The 24525-nt window shown below is 47.9% G+C and overlaps 1 protein-coding gene across 1 annotated transcript in view; it reads right to left on the reverse strand.

Moving 5' to 3' along the window:
- ASTN2 (astrotactin 2) overlaps positions 1 to 24525 on the reverse strand; it is a gene marked incomplete at its 3' end in the record, with an annotated part of 830851 nt that overhangs the window by 224620 nt on the left and 581706 nt on the right. The window contains exons 14-16 of the mRNA XM_081066707.1: positions 8945 to 9069; positions 4876 to 4980; positions 1727 to 1906 (exon numbers count right to left, since the gene is read on the reverse strand). Of these exons, the coding sequence (XP_080922833.1) occupies positions 1727 to 1906; positions 4876 to 4980; positions 8945 to 9069 (410 nt within the window). The remainder of the gene's footprint in view (positions 1 to 1726; positions 1907 to 4875; positions 4981 to 8944; positions 9070 to 24525) is intronic.

The raw sequence follows: 24525 nt of genomic DNA on the forward strand, positions 1-24525 counted from the left end.
TTAATGCACTTCCTTAAAGACCATCATTGTCACAGCCATAAAACGGAGCTATTCCTAGACAACTCAATTACGTCCCCTGCGCCTATAAACCACCCCGAGTCCCACATAGCTGCTCACAGGAGGCAGGGAGGGGTAAGACCACGACGAGGAGTGTGAGCCCCCCAGGACCAAAGGGAGGGTTTCTGGAGGTGGCAAAGGCAGGTGGACAGGGCTTCATCCTGTTGGGGACCAGGGGCAGCAGGAGAAGTGCTAGCCAGGGAGTGTGGAGCGCCCCACTCTGTCTCAGCCCTGCCCGGTGGGATGGAGCCATGTGGCTCTGACCAAGCTTCCCCCTCCCTGTGGGCCTTAGTTTCCCCAGCTGTGACACTGGAGGGCTGAGCCCAGTGAGAACAGCAAGGTCTTCTCTGGCTCCGCATTCTGTGGTTTAATAGTTACAGTTGAGCCACACGAAGCAGGTGCAAGCATGTTTTTCACATCAGTCCTCACCCTTTCCATCAATCTAGAGACTTTTTTTTTTAAGTTAACTGGTAGTAACAGTAACAATGATAACAGGAAGAAATCCTTGCCCTGTTACTTATGAGCTATGTGACCGTGGGCACTTGCCTCGGTGTAGCTGACACTCATTCTGCGAAATGGGATATGAACACATGGACCCCTTAAAATGCATAATGCATGCATGCAATAATTCTTTCTCAAAATGGTATTACGCACGCCATTTCCCCTTAATGTGGAGGTAGATAAGAATAGCTACCTAAGTACCCATTTCATGGGAAGGGAAAACTGAGGTGGGGAGAAAATGAGTCTCCCAAGGTGAGTGGCAGAGACTGGTCTCTATCTGGTCTGACAGTAGCTGAGACTCTAAGGAAAATAAGATCCGGTGATCCTCGCTGAGGATAAAAGCTTCCCCTTGGGAGAGAGTTTAAACTATCCCCTCAGACATGAGGTGATCACTCTCTGAGCAGTTGGAGCTCTTCTGGGGTTCTTCCAAGAAGCCTACACAGGGCCGGCCCGGTGGCTCAGGCGGTTGGAGCTCCCTGCTCCTAACTCTGAAGGCTGCCGGTTCGATTCCCACATGGGCCAGTGGGCTCTCAACCACAAGGTTGCCCGTTCAATTCCTCGAGTCCCACAAGGGATGGTGGGCAACGCCCCCTGCAACTAGAAACGGCAACTGGACCTGGAGCTGAGCTGCACCCTCCGCAACTAAGACTGAAAGGACAACAACTTGAAGCTGAACGGCACCCTCCATAACTAAGATTGAAAGGACAACAACTTGACTTGGAGAAAAGTGCTGGAAGTACACGCTGTTCCCCAATAAAGTCCTGTTCCCCTTCCCCAATAAAATCTTTTAAAAAAAGAAGCCTGCACAGAAGAAGGTGTCAAAGAGACACCCCTGCCCTCCCCACCACCCTCTCCCTAGCAGTTGTTTCAAGGAGAGAAAGTGGGGAAGAAGGAGCCCCCAGTAGATGGTCAGAGTCCTGGAGTCCAGAACGCCACCTTGGGGCTTCAGAAAATTCCCGACTGAAAGAATCCTGAGAAATCATCACAGAAATCATCATTTTGTCTATGGCAAAACTCAAGCCCAGAGAAGGGCAGGGAAGTGGCCTAAGGCCACATAGTTTATACTTGACAGAGCGAGGATTTGGCTCCAAGGAGCTCAGTGTCTCCCCAGCAGACTTACCTCCGCGCCCCACCTGGCCGCCGCCTCCGAGCAGTGTTCCAGGCTTACCTTTCTGGTATTGGAGCCACAGCTGCTGCTGGACCTTCTTGCTGGGAAAGTGGATGATGCAGGTGAGCTCGGAGCCATAGAGAGCCTCCGCGATGTAGTGGGAGCCGTAGTGCTGGATGAAGGTCAGCAGCTCCTCCCGGCCGCTGTCCTTACTCAGGATCTTGAGGACATTGGTGAAGCCTGGACAGACGAGGAACACGAGGAGGGGGTGAGACTTGGGAGGCTGGTGGCTGGCAGGTTATAAGTGGCAGGGGGCTCTTTCCGGAGTGGGTTTGGTGCCTTTTTCCTCACCATAGTATCAGCCTCATGGCTGCACGAGTCCGAACATACACAACAAGAACCGTTCTCTGGTGGACACACAAGACATGACAACCCAGAGGAATTGGTAGCAGAGGAAGGCCCAAAGCTCGGGGATCTGGATCACAAGGGCCTGAAAGTCCCAACTCAGACATCAAGCTGGTATCTCCTGAGCCACTAATGAGTCCCAGGCACACCGCTAACGGTCTCGCCCACTTTGTCTAGTTCAACCTCAGCCCCAACACTGTAACCCCCACAACACCACCCTGTGCAGAAGAGCAGGTCGAGGCTCAGAGACCGTCAACGACTTGCCTTGGTCCTCCAGCCGGAGGAGCCAGGATTCCAACCCACGTGTGTGTGCTGTCACTCCCCTGTCCACTGCCCCCAATGACCCGGGGCTGGTTCTGTCCACACTGGAGGCCTGGGGCTACACTGGCCCCAGCGCAGCAGGTATTGTGTCCTCAGACCAGACCCCGGGCTTAGCTCCCTGTAATACCACTTGCCTTTCTATCTCAGCCCGGCTGCCCTGTACTCCTAGCTTCTCTCTCCCTACATCAGCGGGGCCTCTTTGCAGCTCTGTGGTCCTTAGTCCTCACTGCCCAGCTGCTGCACAGCAATCTCTCACCACCAGCTGCTCCCCTTGATTCTCCTTCCTCAGACACACAGGCCACTAAGCTATTCTTCCAGGAGGCTGAAGACCCTCCTGGGCAGCTCCCCGCGACCAGATGAAGCCCAGTGACCTCATCTGAGCATTCCAGGCCTTCACGGTCATCTCCCATGCACTTGTGTCAGGCTTTACCTCCAGCTAAAGGCAGTTTTCTTATTTCTCCTGAATGGGACATAGCGTTTATTTCATTCTTTCTGTACTTGTAACCCCCAACACACACACACACACACACACACACACACACACACACACACAACACCCATCAGAAATGGCCTCTCCACCTCCTGCCAAAGTCCCACCCATGCTTTGGCCCCTAGAAGCCACCCCTCCCCCAAGAAACCCTTCTTTCACCATCCTGGTCTCTGCAACTGCAACACTCACCACCTTGAAAGCACAAGCTCTGTCTGCAGAGGCCTCCTTCCCCCTCCCCCCACCCCAGCCAGGGACACAGCACGGCTCTGGACATGGCAGGCACACCATCACCGTTGTTCCAGACAACCAATTCTGCGTCACATCAAAGTAAACTGTAAAGGAGCAAGCTCTTTTTCAACATTAAAAACGAGCTCCAATTTGCCAACATTTGATTTATAAGAGGGTTCCCGGGAGCATGGTTATTGATTAATTAAAGTGGATCTACCTTTGTAGTTCTAATAGGAACATCACAGTCTTATTCACAAGTGTGGACGGCGGGGAAGCAGAAACAGGGCTCAAAGCACGTGCGCTTGATTAGAACAACCTCTCTCCATCAACCGGTTAACTCATGCAACTGGGTAATTAATATAGCAGTGTTAATGAGGAGATGGTGTCTGGTAAGTAATAAATAATAGCGTCGTGGACATGCCCAGTGGCTCTTTACCCAGGCAGACAAAACTGCAATCGAATCCCAGCTCTCTGTTCCTGTCCTGCCACTCATTAGCTGTGTGATCTTGGGCAAGTTACCTAACCTCTCTGACCCTCAATTTCCTAATCTGAAAAAAAAAAAAAAGTGTGGACTAAATCATCCTTCCTTGCAGGACTGACGTAAGTTCTAAGATATAAAACGTTATAAAGTGCTGACTGATGTCAGCAATAATTACTATTTGGACTTCTCAGAAGGTGAAGTCCTCCCTTTCCCAGGCTGACAGAACTCCATGAAGCTCATGAGCAAAGTGATATTGAAAAAGAAAAGAGCTGGTGCACTATTAGGAGACACTGGGACAATTACTCCGTGGCAGCAGTGCTATGAGGAAGGGTAGCAAACCTAGGCCAGCCTCCATCTTTCCAGAGACCTTCACTTGTTCCTTAGTTTCCAGTTTTCATTTATGTGTTTCCATCCCTTCATCGAACAAGAGCACCAACAATGTGCTGATTCTTTGTTAGTTGTAGAGAAAACAGGAATAGAGGACCCACGCCCTACCTACAGTCTCAGGTCAGTGCTGGGGTGACAGAGAAGATTCAGATACGAATCAAGCACTTGTTAGTGCTTTACGTTAGGTCGTTGCCCCCAGGGAATTTCTTGAGTTATCCCGAGGCGAATGGAGAATGCGGGAGTTGTCTCCGAGTATTTCAGGATGTGTTCCCTGGGCAAGGAGATCCAGACAGAGGGAACAGCATGTGCAAAGTCACAGAGACATGAAAGAACACGCCCTATATTGAGAACTACAAACTGTCACCATCCACTGGGGCTCAGGCTTCATGTGATTAAGTATGGATGATGTGCGTGCGTGTGTGTGTGTGTGTGTGTGTCTGTGTGTGTGTGTGTGTGTGTGTGTTGGGAGAGGTGATGTGTTATTGTTACAGAGGAGCTGGGCAGGGGAAAATATCAGCCAGGAGAGACCAGAAGAATCAGTGCCTGAGAATCTACAATCCACAAACCTGACATGTTTCAAGAACATAAATGTGACTTGGGTTGTCTTGTATCCCCTCTCTCCTATCCATCCTTTTGCCCCCTACTCAGGTACCCTTTCTTCCACGAAGCTGCTCTGACTCCCCAGAATGGATAGTTCCTTCTCCTGTGTCACCACTGTCCCACTATTGTGTTGACCCTACAGGGGTGTGCAGATGTCACTGTCTGCTTGTCCGTCTGCATTCCCTAGAAGCTCCTTGACGGCAGTGCCCCCAGTGCCAGCACAGGGCTACACCATAGGTCCTTGGGAACATGTGCTGAACTCCCCAAGTCCCCTGGCTGCCCAGGAGGTGTCCTCACCTGCTGAGAGTGTGATGGTGCTGAGCTTCACACGGTAGAGGTTACTCCGGACCCTCCACTGCTGTGCCATGGGGTAACCCATGGCCTCGTCATACCTGACGTCTCCTGGAGGAGGGAATAAGAAGGTCACATGAGCCCAGCATTCAGGCTTTGAGTCACACCCCCTCCCTGTAGCCTTGAACTCTGGGTAATGGCCACCTCTTCTAAGTAGACAGAGGCTCGGCCTTAGAGTGTGGGCTCTCACTGGGTCCGAGCACTTTATGTGGACCCCAACTCCAGGCCTCTTCCTGGCCCCTGATGAGCTCCCACCCCCGCTTTTCCTCTCTGCCCAACAGCTTGCAAGATCACTTTTCTCTACACACAAGAGTGGGTTTGTGGTCCCATCTGTCCCCGTGACACCTTCTTGCAGGAAACTAGACAGCTCAGTGCCTCAGTTTCCCCATCTGACACTGCGGTGACCTATGCTGAACTTATTTCCATAGGCAGGGGGTGAGACATGAAGAAGGTAATAGAAGTGGAAGCCCTTTGGTAACTAGAAATGCTGCACGTGGAGACTGGGGTCGGCAAACCACAGCCTGTTTACCTATCACGTGTTGTCTCTGGCTGCTTTCATAGGATGACAGCAGAGCTAAACAGCTGCCACAGAGACCACAGGCAAAGCCTAACACATTTATCATCTGATGCTTTATGTTTGCCGACACTTGCATATAGACTATTGTTTTGTAACATAGAACCATGAGATGACCGTAGGCGTCACATAAAATGCCTATCACATATGTAACAAGTTCTCATTGCAAGTAGGATGGAGAAACACTGGCTAAACAAAACTAAACACAATTTTTTTAGTGTGCAGAATTTTGCAAACTTCTTTGACCATGGAACCCATTTTGTACAGAGGGTCCACGGCAACTCACATTCCATAGAATGTGTTTTTGGGGAAACGCAAGTATAGAAAAAAAAATAAACAAAGAAAAAAAACACAACAAAATGTTAGCAAGTGGTTAACTTTGGGGGAGGGGTGTGAGGGCATAAAAGATTTTTGTTTTCTGATTTATATTCATCTCCACTTTCTAAATTTCCTACCCTGAGCGTTTCAAATTCTCTTTTTTATAACCAGGGGGAAAATACACGAAAAAGAAAGGCTAGTCACATCCACAGTTATTATTATTGTTGGTATGATTCCTCTGCAAATGGCAGGCACATTTTCTATCCTTTTCTTTTGCCCCCTGGTGAGGAAGCGCCTAAAAAGATATTTGATACTGAGATTAAAATGAGAATCTCATTGGAACAAGTGATTTCTTCCTGGACATTATTGCAGTATTAAAGTTGTCCATTACTGTCAATTTTTTTTCCCTTCCTTAGCCTTTTCAGGAATAATATAATTTTTTGAGAGGCTTTCATTTAAAGTAAAATATTCATAATCCCCAAAGACACGTCCACTGGAGAGAGGTTGTTTTGTTCTAAATATGTCCTCTGTGTTTATCTGCTCTGCCTGTCCTGTCTTTCCTCTGCACAGGCCGGGGAGAGGAGGAGGGTGGCTGGGGGAGAAAGCAGAGGGCTGTGTGTTGAGTCAGGGTAGAGACAATAGTCTACAAAGGAAGACTAGACACCCGTTCCCAGGCAGCCTCTGCCCATATATTCCCGCTTGTCCTAATTCAGAGCAGGCTTGGAAGGGGGGCCAGCGAGCAGAGCTGCTCTCCAGAGGAGCAAGGCAGAACATATGAATACAGGCTATTCATGCAGCTCATCCACTTGGTGGCATGACATCCAAAAGAAAAAAAAAAAATATATGATTTCTTCTGGCTGTCAAGAAATTTCCCAAACCATACTCTCCGCCTTTAACCACATTTCATCACTGCATGCCCCACTCTCTCCATCCGTGGTCCTTCCTGGATTCCAGAGCTATGTCAGCTTCTTGAGGTTGAGGCCGTGGTCTGTATTTTCCCACTTCTGCAGAGCCTAGAACAGAGCCTGGTACATAGCAGGCTCTCAATAAATAACTATTTACTGGTTCACTCACTCACTCACTTTCATAAACCCATCCCTGACCCCCATCTTACCCGACTCTATCCTAGATCTCCATCCAGGGATTAGGGGTAGAATAAAGCTCTGGGATGGAGGAAGGTATTTTTTCTGGTAATTACAAAAAAAAAATAATAATAATAACTCTTGAAATGTAACAGCTGCTTTATTAGGACGCCTCCAAAAATCTCCAAACCGAAACAAATAATCCTAACAATTCATACCACTCACGTGGAACCACAATGTACCAAGCATTTTACATCTACGATCCCCAACTGTCACCATAATCCAGAAAAATAATTGTTATGTCCCATTTTTCAGAAGGAGAAACTGAGGCTCAGAGAAGGGAACTGCTTAAGGACACACAAAAGTCAGTGACAGATCCGGGGTCCTTCCCATTGCAGCCCAGCATCGATCCCCAGACCACAGCAATGTGGCCTTAGGAGGTGGTGAACTCCCCGTCACTCAGGGTATGCAAAAGTGATAATCGCTCAACAGGGATGCTGTGGACCTGATTTCCCCCTCAGTAAGGAGGAGAAGACTGATGCCCTTCACAGCCCATGTAGGCTCTGCAATTCTATGATCTTATGAAAAATGAAAAGGAAGGCAGGCACAGCAGATTTTAGACATGTTTTACAAAGCACTTCTACACCCATGATTTCCTGTGATCTACAGCTGGGCCCCTGTTTGAAGTAGGACAGGTCAGGGAAGTGATGCTATAGGACAGTGGACACAGTATCAGCTTTGGAGGCAAGACCAACTGGGTTTAAATCCTGACTCGACTTTGGACTAGCCATGTGGGCCGAGTTCAATGACTTCTTTAACCAGTTTAAAAGGGACAATAACACCCTTTCAGGGTTACACGGGTGAACACATGCACAGTGCCTGGTCCCTAAGGGACTCTTGACACAGGTGGGTTCTCCCCTGTCTGAGATCAGATGACTTGTGCAAGGTTTCCAAGAGCTTGCAAGTGATAGAGGGGAATGAAACCCAAGTCAGTGATGTTTCAGGGTCTTCCCTGGGAGACAATGTCCCTCTCAGTGAGATGGTTCGATCATCCATCGGGCGGACATTCTCCCTGGGCAGTGGTTAAGACACCCAACTACTATGCCACAGAGGCAAAGCCAGAGTCCTTACATCTTAGGAAAGTCCCCAAGGAAAAGGTAGGAGAGGAACTGGGAGAAGAAGGGCATCGTGGGGTGGGATAGAAACGGCGGAGCCTCAGGAGAGCCTGCAAAAGCTTCTCAGGAAGGGAGAGAGTGAGCTGGCAGAGTGGAGTGAAAAGGGCAGAAGACCTGGAGCCAGGGCACCTGGGTCCAGTCCTGGCCGATTTTCTGTGTGACCTTGGGACAGTCCTAAACCTCTCTGAACCTAGATTTCTCATCTATAAAACGGGAAAAACCCCAATAAATTTTAAAAAATAAAATAAAATAAAATAAAACGGGAAAAAATAATACCCACCCCCACAGGATGGCTGGGCACCCACATTCAACAATAAACGGTGTAACTGAAGTGTTTTCAAATCAGAGAGGCTTCTGGTTGGGTAAGAGTTCACCGATTTTACCTTAGAATGATTTAAAAATGAACCTCGAGCAGTAAGGGTTACACAGAAGGACAAATACTACATAACCTCACTTACATGTGGAATCCAAAAATGTTGCACTTGTACAAGCAGAGAGTACACTGGTTGGGGATGGGGAAATGGGGAGATGTTCGTCAAAGGGCACAAAGGTTCAGTTGTACAGAATGAATACGTTCTGGAGCTGTAATCTACGGCATGGTGACTACAGTTAATGATACTTTAGTGGGTGCTAGAAATTTGCCAAGAGAGTAGATCTGGCCTGGGCTCCGAGTCTGCCGTCTCAGGCCAGCCCCTAGCTCTGCATGTCACAACACATAATCGGAGGCCAAGAAATGGCAGGTCCCGTCTGCACCCCATCCCTCCCAAAGGGGCAGGCCTGGTGGGCCCACCGTGGAGGTGCTGAGGACTGATACGCGCCTGGAGACCAGGTGTGTGTTCAGGGAAGGGGCCGCATGTATGTCTTACCAGTGAGCAGCTGGAGGTCTGGGAGGGGCTCGGACAGGACCCCCCGGCATTGTTCCTCCACAGGCAGCGGGATCACCAACAGCCCGTCGGCCAGCTGAGGAAAGTCCTTGATGAAGTTGTTCTCCCTGTGGAGAGGAGCAGAGAGACTGGGAAATCGAGGAAGTGAAGGCTGCTGGGGGCTGGGCGGCAAGAGGGCAGGAAGCTTGTCGTCAGAATAGAGACTCAGAGTGGGTAGGCGGCTCTGCTGCATTACAGCTGGCTCCCTGAATCCCAACTCCGAGAACACAGTGCTAATGACAGGCTCTAGACCCTGACCAGATGGGGCCTGACCACCAATTCTGGCCCACTACTTACAAGCTGCGCAAGCTACTGGTCCACTTAGAACCTCAGTTTCTTCGTCTTTAAAGTGAGATCTCAGGGTAGCTGTAAACTCTGAATGGACTAAAACTGCCAATTGCTGAGACACAGTCTGATGCTTTATAAACTATATACGGGGCTGCTGATGCCCCCTTGTATTAACAAGGACAATGGTGAACCAGGCTGTAAGAGAACTTAGGACAGCATGGAAGGCTGGCAGAAAAAGGGGGCGAGATTGAGCTGGAGAAAGGAAGGTTTGAAAGAAGGGGTGTTTGTTTGTTTAAATGGAAGGGTCCTAAGAGATCGTTTGGATCCAACTCCCCCTTTTACAGATGGGGAAACCAAGGCCTGGGGAAGGGCAGTGACTCACTCGACAACAACCAGTGGGTTGTCCTCAAAACCTACGTCTCCCAACCTGCAGGCTAGTGATCTTCCTCCTGCCCTAACTTCTTTGGGTGCCTCTACAGAAGACAGAACTCAGGGGTGTTTCCGGGGAGTGTACCTGGAACAAAGGCAGTCGTAAGTGGGGTGGGCAATAGTGCATCCCAGAGAGGCAGGCTCTAATTTTCTAGTTTCTCTGTCGAGAAACAGAACAGAATGCCAACAGAGGTAGTGAGCTTCCTGTGTCTGTGAGCGTGCAAGCAGGAAACTTGGCAGCCACTTGGCATGGATGGTATCGAGGTCCCTTCAGACTCAGAGACCCTCGGAGTCAGACGTACTAAGCACAGTTACAGTCTGGGAGGGCAATGCTTATCACTTCACTTGCCACCTGGAATTTGCAAACTTGAAATGAAAATCAGAAAGAGGAAAACTAAAATATGTGCTGCCAAGCCATGCCTTTGCAGCCCGGATCTCCGGCTGTGCACAAGCAGCTGTGCACGCTGTCAGGTGGCTTGGTTTCCACATCCCCGCACTCCCCCCCGCAGGCATCTGCGAAGTTCACCATCAATTCCTTTATTGTGTCTGACCCTGTGCAGGTCCAGGAGAGGAGACATAATCCTATCTGCAGCAGCAGCATCATCATCATCATCATCATCATCATCATCATCATCTCTATTTCTTTATTGAAGTCTTATAATCTGCCAGGATCTGGCTAAGCACTTTGTATCCATTTTATCACTCAATTCTCACAGCAGCCTTCAAGGTAGTCATCTTCATTTTACAGATGACAGAAAACGGACGTTCAGAATGACGAGGTGGCAGCGTTGGGATGTGAACCCAGGTCTGTGTGACGGCACACCTGATGAGGTCAGGACTGGGCGTGGGACTGTCTGCGTGAGTTTGCAGCTCCCCACCTGTCCCTGAAGCGCGCTACAGTAAGCGTGTCCGTTAATACCCGGGCATTAAGCGTGTGTGCCTCGGTGGGCGTGCCCGTCCGTCGGTGGAGCCCTACTTGCTCATCTCCGCATGTGCCTGTGATCGTGGTGGTTGCCTAGGTGTGTGTGTGGTTGGCCTTTGATTTGTCTGCAAACCTGAGTCCCCATTTCAGATCTTCTCTGACAGTGTTTCTGTAATCGAAGAGGAAGGGAGACCGTCTCCACCCCCATTTCTCTGTCCTCCAAGGCCCCTGCCCCTGGGGGTAAATCCAACCACAAAGGGACAATGTGTCAGGAGGGCTGGGAGCTCCTGGTGCCCCTTCTTGGAGGAAGGTTTCACCTCTGAGATTCCAGGAATCAGGGAGGGTCTTGAGGAAGCACGTCAGAAAGAGGGAGAAGATGGAAGGGAGGGCGTTCGCAGGCCAGTGCGGAAGGCTGGGAGGGTGGCAAGGATGAAGCAGAGGGTGACAAGACAGCAACAGCAAAGACCAAGGGTGTTCCTTCAGGACCAGGGCCCTTCAAAGGCCACGTGGGTGATGGCAGTTCTGCGCGGCCTCTGCCAGCAGGGGGCGCCCAGGGCCTTTGCATCAATGGGTTTTCTCCGGAGGCAAAACTTGTTGGCAGCAGCCTAGCAGAAAGTTGCTCTGCGCTCAGATCCTCAGAGGGAACCCAGGCCGCGCAGCTTCAGTTCACCTGGCAAAGGAGGTGAACCCGGGAGGCTGGCGCGGTGCTGGCTTAAACTCAGTTGGTCAGGAACCCAATTCAGGTTCTAAGAGGCTGTGTGTGTGTGTGTGTGTGTGTGTGTGTGTGTGTGTGTGTGTGTAGAAAAAGCTACCAGGCAACTATCTAGTCCTAGTAATCGGAGGAGGACAGGACGAAGAATGAGTGATATATCTTGACTGATCATATTTATACATCACCAGCTGTGCTCTAGGTCGTGTGCCAAGATATGAGTGTGTGTGTCGTGTTAACTGCACGAGAACTCCTTGAGACAACGACTGTTGCTATTCCCATTTTGTAGATGAAGCCATGCATGCTCACAGAGGTTACGAAACTTGTCCAACCGAGGTCCAAAGTTAGGAAGTGACAGTGGCCAAGACTCCACTGCAACCAACTGGGCTCTGTAAGCACAGGTTCAGGGAGTCAACCCAGAGCCCGGACTCTTCATCACTGAGATGACCTGAGACCTGGCAGTCCTGTTGTTTATAGTCAGAGTGGCATGTGCTTTTGTGCCCCTGGATGTGTGTGTGTGTGTGTGTGCGCGCGCGTGCGTGTGTGCTCGTGCGTGCATGCACACACACACATAAACGGATGGCGTGCTTCAAAGAGACACGGCCACTGTTTCTTTAGATAAACATTTCCCTCCCTATGAAAACAGTTCAGTCTCGGTTGGTATTATATAGAAACGATTCATCAGATTTGTAAGATGGTAGATGGATCTTGGGCCCCATGAACTCAGGGCAGTTCCGGGAATGAGAGGCCTCATTCACCTCATATTTAGTGCAGTCTCTCACGTTCCGGGGACGGCTCTGCACACAAGGGATTCAGCGGCGGGAAGTCAGGGGAGGTGTCTCCTCCATTCACCAAGACCAGGAGCAAACACAAGCACTGCGGGAAGGTCTCCACGGCTTTCCCAGGCCGGCCCCTGCCTACTCCTCCTGCCTCGGTTTACGAACCATTGCGTCCTGCCCACTGCTCTCCTGCTGCACCAACGTCCCTGCATCCTTCTAATGGAGCCTGCATGCTTCCCACAAAGGAGCCCACGGAGGCTTTGCCTGCCCTCTGAAGAGCTGTTGTCCCCCACAGTGCACCTGGCCCACTCCTACTTATCATTCAGACCACACATTATTTCTCTGCCTTTGAGAAATCTTTCCAGGAGCGGGTCTGTTCCTTTCTCTTGTAACATCTTGCTTTTTCCTTCCTTGAAGGGCTCCACAGTTCCTCAGCCTAGATGGGCTCGTGGGGGCCGTATCTGATACCTACCTCTCCCACTGGACACTGAGCTCCATGGGATCACAGCGATGCCTGTACCATTTCGTGACGACCCCCTCCCGCCCCCCAGGGCCTAGCACAGTGTGAATGATGTACAAAGTGGGTGGTCAATGAATGTGTGTTGAGGAAACAAAGGGAGGAAACGCGGAAGCGGAAGTAACGTGTGTATGACCTACATCCTTGGATAGAGTCCTGTCTGATGTGTAGCACATGGTTCTAGCATGCTTCAGAATCCAAGGACATTAGGGGTTTGCGTCTACAATTACAACTCTTCCACAAGAAGCGTTAAAAATCTAATTTCTGCCTTCAACTTTCTTATGTGCATAGGCATCCTGGCTTCTGGGGAGCTCAGAGGGTAGCCGGAGGCCCCCCTGGGCTAGTGGGGCCCAGGTGGGAAAGGTGATCTCTCCCCCTGCCCTCTTGGTGTGTACGTGTGCAAAGCTATGCCACCACCTGGGGTGGAGGTGAAGGAACTAGGTGGGGTGAGGAAGTCCAGCAGCATGCAAGAGTCCCCACTGAAAAACCACCTCTTGCATGAAACCATTTCAATTTTCCCCAGTTGGAATACATCTTTCCTATCACTTCTCTCTTATGTATCTTGTTTTGTGAATGGATTCCAGAAGTGGTCGACCGGGAATGGGCTCAGAGATCATACAGACACGGATCCCAAATCTGGCTATGTCCTTGGAGAGGTCACTTACACTTTAGGAGCCTTAGTGACTTCATCTGTAAAATGGGGGTAAGGGGTTGGGAAGAGGATTCATATCAAATTATCTTTACTGCTCAGTCTTTTTCCTGAATCCCATACTAGATACTGAATCTCTTGAGAGCCTCAGAGAGCCCAGCACAGAGCCTGCTCCCCGTATAACCCCCCGAAGCATCTGTTTGATGGTGTGTAGAGGTGAGGGGCAGGCCCCTTCACCTTCCATGGCCCCTGTGTATGGCCTCTAAGTGGCACACACCTACAGAGCATTTCCACGGGAGATGCAGCTTGTCCAGTCCCTCTGATGAGCCAGGCTGATGAGCCACAAGAAAGGAAAGCTGGGCTCCTAGGCAACCTTTCCCCACCCTTCCCCGGGATTTCCCTGCCACTCGCCCTCTTTTAAGAATATGTGTGAGTGTTTTGGATACATTAATACACAGCCACCAGCATGAAAGAGCCCATCACCCCTAGTTCTGGGGAAATTAGCATTTAAATTGAGGTATTTCAGGGAAGTAAATCACACCAGAGAAGCCAGCACTGTCTGCAGCTTTTTCTTAGTGGAAAGAAAGCTCAGAGCCATGGCCTAGGAGCTGTTGAGTTGGTGGTGGCGGTGTTGGGGGTCTGGGGAGGGGACCGGACCACTCTCCCTGGCTCTCCTTAGGCTGCCCAAAGCTGCCTAAAAGAGTGGCATCAAACACTCAAGCCAATGCAGACATCTCCCCTGGTTTAAACTGTGCCCCGTCCCTCTCCCCCAACTAAAAATGAGCCTTTCTGCCAGGTACAGGAAGAGACTGGCTGAGATGTGAGCTCCTCTGTGATCAAGCAGTTGGGACACCTATTGTCATCGTGGCTCTGTCACTGCCTGGCTGGGTGGTTTGGGAAAGTCACTCCTTGCCTCTGCAACTAGGATGGTGAAAGGCTGGTATACAATATTTGTTTCTTTGAAGACTGAGAAGTATTGGGCTAGATTTTACCGAGTCTGTAGGTGCTGGGGTCTCCATGGTGTTTAAACCAAGCCCCCTGCCTCTTGCCGCCCCCCCCGCAAGCTCCACCCTTCTTGGGGACCAGTATGAAAGTTTGTTTTCATGTGATCTGCTTCTTAATTACGGGTCTTCCTTTAAGTTCTCTAGCCAAGGACTCCAGACTTAGTCATTCTTTCATTCAACTGTTTATCCATTCATTCATTTAACACGTCTTGACTCTGATGTGGCAGGCCTTGGGAACACAATGATAAAACAGATATTCTCTGTCCTCACGTTGCCCGTAGCCTGGTAGGAGACCCATGCCCAAATGCTTCCTAGGTGTATGCAAAAGTGTGCAAGGTGAACATGATTTTGAAAACATTAACAGGAAGCATTTTTCATTCCTCATAAATCATATTTGTCCATGGCGTCTCACCCACGAATCAAAGGCATTCGTCCCTTCAGTAGAAAAGCGGATGCCGTCCAGAAAAAAAGAGGGTCATCGCTCAGCTTTGAATCTCAAAGCTGACTTTGTAGTGTCTTGAGCTATCTGACAGTTTCAAAAGCCAGCCTGTGCTGGGAGTGAAGGTTCCACGACACATCAAAGCCAAACCGACTGATTCAGATCGCTCTCTTATTTGAATGCACAGACGGTGCAGACTGTGACCTCAGAGGAGTTCCACCAGACAAGAAAAGGAACAAAAAACCCTTCTTTTTGCCATGAGTGGTGGGTGGGATTGCTGAGGAGAGAAGCCCAAGGCACCAAGAGTTCAGACCTGCGAATCAGCAGCCTCCCTTCTGGCCTTTTGGAAATCAACCCCCATTCCCCACTCACCCCAACCTTGAGGGCCATATCAACAAATTCCTAAGATACTAACAAGGGTTTGGGGGAAATTTCAGGGCAGGTGAACAGGATCGATGGAGCTTGTTCCCCCAGATCAGGTTATAGTTTGGGGGGAGGGGTTGCGAGCCCCTTTATCTCACAAGCCAATGGGAGCTCCTGTGAGTGGGTGGCAACAGGTGAGTAAAAGATGGCAGAATTCAGCCCCTCAGTCTGGTACCCACCGGGCAGATGGAATAAAGCTGATGATACTTCCTGGTATATCCCCATACTCATGGAGACAGGGATGAGGAAGGGGGGTGAGGTTAGAACAAGGGGGCTTCCGAGTGTGGGGACTTTGGACTTTGGCCGTGGATTCCAGTATGTCGCCCTTCTCAAAAGACTGCCAAGACCAGTGGGTGCCACTGCCAGGGCCCAGAGCCCAGTTCAAACGAGAAGGTGCGGAGTGACTCTCAGGAAGGATTCACTAGACCGCGTTTGAGCCAATGTCCTCCCATCTGCACCCCCTGGACCCTGAGGCCAAGTGGAGGTGAGGGGAGACGGCCTGGTAAGGAAAAGGCAGGGTTGATTGGTGGGAACTCTGAACGGACTAAACAGTTACCCTAAAGAGGGTGCTCCGTAGCCTTAATTGCCGAGTTGAAGTACTTTATTGCTATCAGTGGAACAGAAGCCTAAGGGGAAAATTACCTCGGCTCGGGCGGGCCGTAGAAAACTATAAAGACTACAGTGTCATGCGTAACTGAGTTGTAGTGGAGGAGTGTATGAACAGTTTACTTACGATACAGGTGGTTATAAGGCAGAGTGATAACTCCGGGGAGGTTCAGAGACTGAGGGAGTAGAGAGGAGGGACACTTAACACAGACTGGGGAGCTCAGGAAGGCTCCCCGGAGGAGGTGAGCCTTGGCAGATTGGGAGGGGCTATCCAGGGAAAGAGCAAGGAAGGGAGCTATGGGAGGGGGTCTAGGCCGGAAGAATAAGATGTGCCAATGTCCAAAGGGGTGTCTGTGTGCATGTGTGTGTTTCTGTGTGTGTGTGTGTGTGTGTGTGTGTGTGTGTGAGAGAGAGAGAGAGAGAGAGAGAGAGAGAGAGAGAGAGAGACAGAGAGAGAGACAGAGAGAGAGACAGAGAGAGAGAGAGAGAGAGAGAGAGAGAGATTGAAGATAGTATACTTAGACAGCGCATTACAGAAATGGCACATTATGGAAGCTGAAAGAAGCTAAGATTTAAGATGTAAAAGCTTTGAGAAAAAGGCGAGATGAGCTGGAGAAGAGCAGGTAGAGATCAGATATTTTAAGGGTTGCTGAGAAATGTGGGTTTTATTCTGAGGGCAAGGAGACCCATTATAGGGTTTTAAGCAGAAGAGCGATGCTATCTAACTGGAGCTTTAGAAAGATTGCCTGGAGACAGGGAGGGGGCTGGACTGGAGGAGGAACAAGATGGGAGGAAGGGAGCCCAGTTCTGAAGTGTTGCAACAACCCAGACAAGACGTGATGGAGTAGTCGTAAGACGGAACATGGAGAGGTGCAGATGTGACAGACTAGCTGGGAGCAGAACCTGCTGGGCTCGTCATCAGTTGCACACGGCGGGAGTAGAAGATGGAGTCATGGGATATGTCAGGCAGTGCTGCCTGCAGGACCCCACCTCCCCCGGAATACTTTATCACTGAACACCAGAACTCTCTGGGAGCTCTAGTTTTCAATGACCATGGCCTGAGAACAGACCAGTGTGTCTGGGCCCATCACAAAAGTCTTTGCCTGCTTTCTGCTTCCACCAGTCTGAGTTCATCTCAGTGTGAGAGCTGCAGGAAGATAGCCAGATCTTGAATAAAACCCCCAGCATTTCATGTGAGTTTGGCCACCTCCAGGTAGAGGCTTTCCGGGCTGCCCTGCCATCTCTTCCTGGGCAGAATGCAGCTTATGACCCCTACCTTCTGGGCTGTTTCAAGGATCAGGGATATGAAGTTGTTTCATTGACTAAACAGTGGCCCACACTTAGGGGGACAGTGTCATCTCAGCCAATGCTCACAAAAATGATGAGAGAGAAGACAGAAGCAGGGCACATGTCTTATTTAAAGGTTCCCAGGTTTGCAGGACCAGGACTGGCTACCCATGCATATTCTTGATGTCCAACCCAAAGCCGCTTCCACAGGTATGTTCTCACCTGCCTGACACCCTTTCAACTGACTCCTCCAAAGTAGAGGCTGCATCTGATTTTTCTTTGCAACCTCCTCTGAGCCCTCTTGGGTACCTTGCAGACAGACTTCATGGTGTCATTTCCTCCAGGAAGCTGTCTCTGAGCCCTTTCTTTGGGAGAAATGTTCTTTGGCTTCCACAGCACTCGATTTTGGCTCTGCTCTGAAGATCACCAGAGTCTGCCAGATATGGTTGCTCTCTGCATGCCAGTCTCCTGTCCCAGATTTTGCTCTGGGATCTCTTTGATTCTCCTCTAACCCTCCTCATCTACACATCCTGATTCCTGGTACAGATGCAGCACATAACAGCTGTCTGTTCTGATTTTGCCACTATTCCCTCTCCCGGGGACCACCACAGTAGCCCGCCTTCTGCTTTGACCCTGATGTTTATCATTCCACGGCCAGAATGATTTTCTAAAATGATGGTCCAAATTCAAATACTAAATTCAAATACTAGCTCCATATGTTAGTGTTGTGTTGCTGCCATAAAAAAATCACCGAAATCTAAGTGGCTTACAACAACATAAACTTATTACCTCATGGTTCTGTAGGTTAGATGTCTGACATGGGTTTCTGGGCTAAAATCAAAGTATCAGCAGGGTTGCATGTTTCCTGGAAGCACCAGAAGAGAATCCATTCTTCAGAGAAGAATCTTTGAGAATCTTTCAAAGCTGGTCAAGGCAAGTCAAGTCCTTCTGGAACCACTTCATTCTGAGCTCCTCTCTGGTCTCCCTCTTCTACTTTAAGGGTCCTTGGGACTACACTGAGTCCACTTGGGACAATCTAGGATAACCTCTTAATCTCAGATTCAGGTGACTAGCCATTTATTTCCACCCGTACCCGTGATCTCCCTTTGTCAGGTAAGGTCATTTATTCATGGGGTCCAGGGATTAAAACATGGACATCTTAGAGGCCGTCATCCAGCCTGCCAAACTCTAGTGTCTCTCACCCCCCACCCCCAACCTCCAGCAGGGTTTTGTCAATGGCGCTCCCTTCACTTGGGACTTAATGTCCCTCCTCTGGGTTTCTACAGCCCCCATCCTTCCCCTATCTCAGCATTTTCACAGTGGACTGCTGTTCCTGGTCACTCACTGGACAAAAGGCACAAAGGGCAATGACCATGTCTGTTTTATTCAGTCCTGTACATCCAGCCCTGACACAGCGGCTGAAGTACATACTACGGACTCAAGAAATGCTTATTCAGTGAATGAATGGATGCTGCTTAGCTGAATGGAAATGAAGGGAAGACAATCTGTGGGACCTGGGTCATTGCCGTTTCATGTCAGCCTCCCTTCCCGATTCTCCCTTTCTTCCCTAGACATACAGGACACATAACAAGTATCATTTTTAAAGCTAATATGTACTGATTATTTACAATGGGTTAAACATTATCCTAAGGGCTTTGAACGTACCTCATTTCAGGCTTACAACGACCCTGCATGGTACCATGTTTCCCCGAAAATAAGACCTAGCCAGACCATCAGCTCTAATGCATCTTTTGGAGCAAAAATTAATATAAGACCGGGTCTAATATAATACAATATAATATAATACAATATAATATAATATAATATAATACCAGGTCTTACATTAATTTTTGCTCCAAAAGACGTATTAGAGCTGATGGTCTGGCTAGGTCTTATTCTCGGGGAAACATGGTAAGTATGCTTATTCTATTTTTTTTAAGTGAGGGAACAGAAGTATAAAGGAGTTAAGTGCATAAAGCTAGTAAGCTGGACTTTGAAAAGTCTAACACACCATGTTCTTAAAAAAAACTATGCGAAAATATGCTAGTAATGTTTGATGACAATGCTGCCCCTAAATGAAATGCTGAAAAGTGAAGGTTGACTCATGGCAAACACCAGTGCTGGGAGACGGTCCCAGATGGATGCCCACATGGACGATGGCCACTGTTCTTTATTGAACGCACGCCATATATGGCTGTGCAGGCTTTTTCTTTCTTCCCTTCTTGCTATAAACTGAAGGTTTGTTTGAGTCCCCCCAGAATGTATATGTTGAAACCTAGCTCTCAGTGTGGTAGCACTTGGAAATGCGGTTTTTGGGAAATGCTTCGCTCATGAGGGTGGAGCGCTCATGAACGGGGTTAGTGCCCTTATAAAATCCCCCCGAGAGCTCCTTGTCCCTTCAGCCATGTGAGGACTCAGCAAGCAGGCGCCATCGAGGAGCCAGGAAGTGCCTCTCAGGAGACACTGAATCTTCCAGTGCCTTCATCTGAGACGTCCAGTCCCCAGAACTGTGAGAAATACATGTTTGTTGTCTAAGCCACCCAGTCTCTGCTATTCTGTTAGAGCAGCCCGAACAGACTAAGGTGAGGACATGGGGGCTCAGAGAGGTCAGATCACTTTCCTAGGGTCATGTTCGATGAAATCAGGGTTGTCAGCTTGCCTCCACCGCGCATCTCTCTGAGCATGCTCAGACCTGTTTTTCGCTCTCCTGCCCCACCCTCATCATACACTGGTGCACACACACACACACACACACACACACACTGGGATGTCTGGGGTACACATTGCACATGCTTTCCCTCTCTAAATGCAAAACAGCTTTCACCAGTGCCACCAAAACTCACTAAGCATTCCAGGCATGGCTGCTACTAACTCCTGCCCTGATCATTGTGATCCCTGAAATTGAAAGAAAGTGCAGTCTAGAGAAACATGATCTGCCCAGCCACTTCGTTCTCCATCTCCTCGCCTGTGTGTGTCAGCACTGGAATTCGTCGTCCTGTCATAATACCAGGGACAGGCTGAGCTGCTGTCACTGCAGCTGCTTCCTGAACTTTTCTTCTTGTTCTCAAGGGAAAGTATCAAAGGCCTTGACATAAAACGTGAGAGCTGGAGGTGGGGGGAGCTCAACATTACTAGGTCCAACCTCTGCATTTTCCTAAGTATGATCATCTCTGTTTTTCAGGTGCTATACGTGAGATCTGAAGAGGGAAGGTAGTCTTGCCCGGATCACACAGCCCACATGCAGCCAAACAGAGACTCCAGTTGAAAGCCTGCCTCTACACACAGACCTGCAGGGTCTGAAGGAAGAATCCTCAGGCCTGAGGTGACAGCTGAGCCTCAGATGGAGGGTTACTGCGTGGCCCAAATCTCCACCCAGCCCCAGCTCCCACCTGCAGGCTCCAGTTTACCTCCCTTGTTCCCTGAGGGGTCTAGCTGCTCATTTTAACACACCCCAGAGCAGAAGCCAATATCCCAGGACCTTTAAAAATGCTTCAAGCCCAATTAGGATCGTCATATTCTAGTGTCCAGTGCATTCTCTCTTCTCAGGGCACCTCCATCCCACAGTGTCATTCGTGTCTGTGTCTCAAGGGTCTAGCATGACAGTTGTTCCAGAGTAGGGGCACAAAAGGCATTCGCCAAATGGGTGCAAGGCCTGGGGCTATCAACTCCCCCTGAATCCTGGTGAGTGTTCTCACCACTCCTCATGCACCCTCAGTCCTGCCCTGGATGGGGAGCCAGTTCTGTGAAGCTGTGCCACTAACTTGCTGTGTGGCCTTGAGCAAGTCCTGTCCCAGCTCTGGGGACCTTTTTAGCCTGGGGTTACTTCTTTAACTAGCCCAGATGTCCCCAAATGTCTCTAACACAGAAGCCGGAGAAGAAGTCATCAAGGTGGGAGACCTGTTCACATGGGCACTTTGTGCCTGCTTTCTTACCTTTTCTGGAGCCACCCTTGCAGCCAGACACACCTGGATTTGCACCCTGGGTCCACCTCTCATTCCCTGTGTGGTTCTGGTTGAACTTTGAACATTGAACTTTTTCTGGGTCTCTGTTTGCTCATCAGAACAATCTGAATACTAATCCCTCTTGCCTCACAAACTTGTAAGGATTAAGAGAGTCCGCAATAGGAGTTGCTTAGCAGAGGCTGTAAATAGCAGACTCTCAGTCAATGATACATATTGCTGTTGTCGAGAGCACTGTTCTAGCAGATTTATTTACTTGATTCTCAAAAAGTCGTCTTGAGTAGGAATAAGAAAGATACAAATTTTACAGCTTGAAAGAACCTCAAATTCTCTTCCTTTACCCCTTTCTAGAAAGAATATACAGCTGATCCAAGTCACATGCTAGAGCTATAAAGAGAATCTAGGACAGGTGGCTGTTAATTTGGACTTCTTTTCTTTATGTAATGGGAATTCTTTTTTTTTTTTTTTTTCTTTTCTGGTGGATTTGATTCTTTCCTCCTTCATACACGACTCCTGACCTCTAGGAGAATCATTAATGCTAAAGGCGATATCCCAGTACCAAATGTGGAACAGCTCTCTTCCTATCACAGCTCGCACTAAAATCAGTGTGGGGGTGTCTGTTTCCCCCACGTAGGGAAAGGGCTGTGTCCTCTCTCTCCTTTCCAGCTACCAACAAAGCTTTAGACACACAGAAGATGCTCAAAAATATTTGGGAAATTGAACCTCCAGTAGGTCAGACTCCAAATTAAAAGAAAAAAAAGATGTTTCAAAATTCCTAACTTAAAACAACAACTAGGAAAAATCCAAGCCACCGTTTAACTGACCACACAGCATCTACGCATTTATAGTTACTTCATTCCTGATAGTAGTTAGACAGGAAGAACTCTTTTCTTTCTTTCTTTCTTTTTTTTTTTTTTTTTTTTATGTTAACGTTGAAAACCAAGCCATGAGGTGCATTTTAGAATCAGAACTTGTGACCTAAGGACTGCTGGTTCTGTTGTAAATGTATAGCTGGGATCACATCTCTGAAAGTTTCTTCCCTTCAGTCTTTCCCATCCTCCCCAGGGCACCTTGGAAGTCTTTCCATATAGCCACTTCTAATGAGCTTTGCAAAATGAAAAACCTGCTGCAGTAAAAGAAAATCTAATAGCAATTGCTTTCTTGTTTGCATTCTCTCTCTTTTTTTTCTTTCTATTGGTCATTAGCAATGGAGGAAGAAAACCCCAAAGGCAGGAAGAAAGGCAGCAATATTTGCATGTGCCTTCTGCAACACTGAGCTCATGAGGTGCCCTGACCATCTCTCATTTCCCTTCTTTTCAGTTCCCACAGACCTGATATCAGTTGCAGCCAAATCAAAAACCCAGTCAGTGTGTGGGCATTAGCCACACTAGTTCACATCATTAGTTTACGTCATAGCCAAGGTGAAGTGTGTACATTGTTACAGGACAGTTGGAAATGGTTTGTAAGTGCTCCTTGAAATCAACGGACATCAAGACTTAAAAAGGGCCCAGGAAAACAAAAATCCAATTAATGATCACAATTTTTGGTCTTTTCAAAATTTGAGACCAAAATGCAATTTAACCCAGGTTCTAAGACCCTGCTCCTAGCTTCCAGACTTGTTGGTTACTGGTCATGTTGTCATATGCAAGCCGATTGTCATGCTGAGCCTCCGGTTTATCTGTATTAACCCTAACCACACCCTGAGAATGGATCTTAAATTCCACCTCTTCCTAAGGGCCTGATTCTGAGCAAGTTACCTCGCATGTAATTTCAGGAGCCTCAGTTACCTTATTTGTAAAACGAGGCTCTTCATAGTATCTATTTCTATAGATTCAGTTATGAAGATTGGCATATATTTTACTGTTATTTTGGCTGTAATGCATTTCCTAGGATGAAGGACAGGGCTTATTGTCAGTAAGCAGAAACTGGCTATAGAGACTATGTATATGGTAGAGAGCCTGTATACAATAAATTTAACAGAAACTCTTATTTGTTAGAACTATGGGACACTGGGATTAAGAAAGAAAGAAAGAAAGAAAGAAAGAAAGAAAGAAAGAAAGAAAGAAGGAAGGAAGGAAGGAAGGAAGGAAGGAAGGAAGGAAGGAAGGAAGGAAGGAAGGAAGGAAGGAAGGAAGGAAATGAAAGAAGGAAGGAAGGAAAGGTGGGAAGGAAGAAGGACATGGCATAAGTCTTGCCCCTGCCTTTTGCAACTTTGGATAAGTTGCCATATCTGACCAAGCTTCAGTCTTCTCATTTATAATAGGGGCAAAATAACAAACAGTGGTGATTATAAGTGTTGTGGAATTCAATGAGATGATACAGGCAGGTGACATCTGGCACAGCATAGTATGTGCTCCGAATGCTTATCATTATTATCTTCATCATTATTATTATTTGGGATGCAATTTAGGTTTTAAAAATATAATATGCATTAGAAAATCCCAAAGAATCCACAACAGTAACAACAAACCTCCTGGAACTAATAACTATATGGCAAGGTGGCAGGATATAAGGTTAATATATGAAAGTCAATTTCTTTCCTGTTTGCCAGCAATGAACAAGTGGAATTTGAAATTAAAAACACAACACCATGTACATGGGCACCAGCACCAACAATTTTGATATACTTAGGCAAATATGTACAAGATCTATATAAGAAAAACTACAAAATTTTGATAAAAGAAACCAAACATTTAACTAAATGGAAAGATATTCCATGTTCATGTTCAATATTGTTAAACTGTCAGTTCTTCTCAATTTCATCTATAAATTCAATGTAATCCCAATCAAAATCTCAGTAAGTTATTTGATAGAGATCAACATACTCATTCTAAAATTTAATATGAAAAAGCAAAAGACCCAGAATAGCCGACAGAAAATTGAAGGAGAGAAATTAAGTCAGAAAATGGACACTACCCGATGTTGACTTACTGGAAAGCTACAGTAATCAGGACACTGTGGTACTAGTACAATAACAGACAAATAGTTCAATGGAACAGAGCATAAAGCCCAGGAACCAGTCAACTAATTTTTGATAAAAGAGCAAAGGCAATTCAATGGAGAGAGGTTAGTCTTGTCGACAAATGGTGCTGGAACAAGTAGACAGCCACAGGGCAAAAGAAAACAAAACAGAAACAAACAAATAACCCCCCCCCCACAATAATAATTTAAACACAGGCCCTGTACCTTTCACAAAAATTAACCCCCAATGGTCATAGACCTAAATATAAAATGCAAAACAATACAATTTGTAGACGATAACAGGAGAAAATCTTGGTCACATTGGGCTTGGTGATGCATTTTTAGCTACCACACCAAAAACAAAACATATTAAAGAAAAAAATGATACTTAAAATAAAAAAATAAAAAAAAAAACTGCTCTGTGAGAGACATCATTAAGAAAATGAAAAGATAAGCCTCAGATTGGGAGAAAATATTTTCAAAACACGTATCTGAGGAAGAAGACTTGTATTCACATTGTACAGAGAGCACTTAAAATTCCACAATAAGAAA

This window comes from Rhinolophus hipposideros (assembly GCF_964194185.1).
Source record: "Rhinolophus hipposideros genome assembly, chromosome: 11".
Classification (NCBI taxonomy): domain Eukaryota; kingdom Metazoa; phylum Chordata; class Mammalia; order Chiroptera; family Rhinolophidae; genus Rhinolophus; species Rhinolophus hipposideros.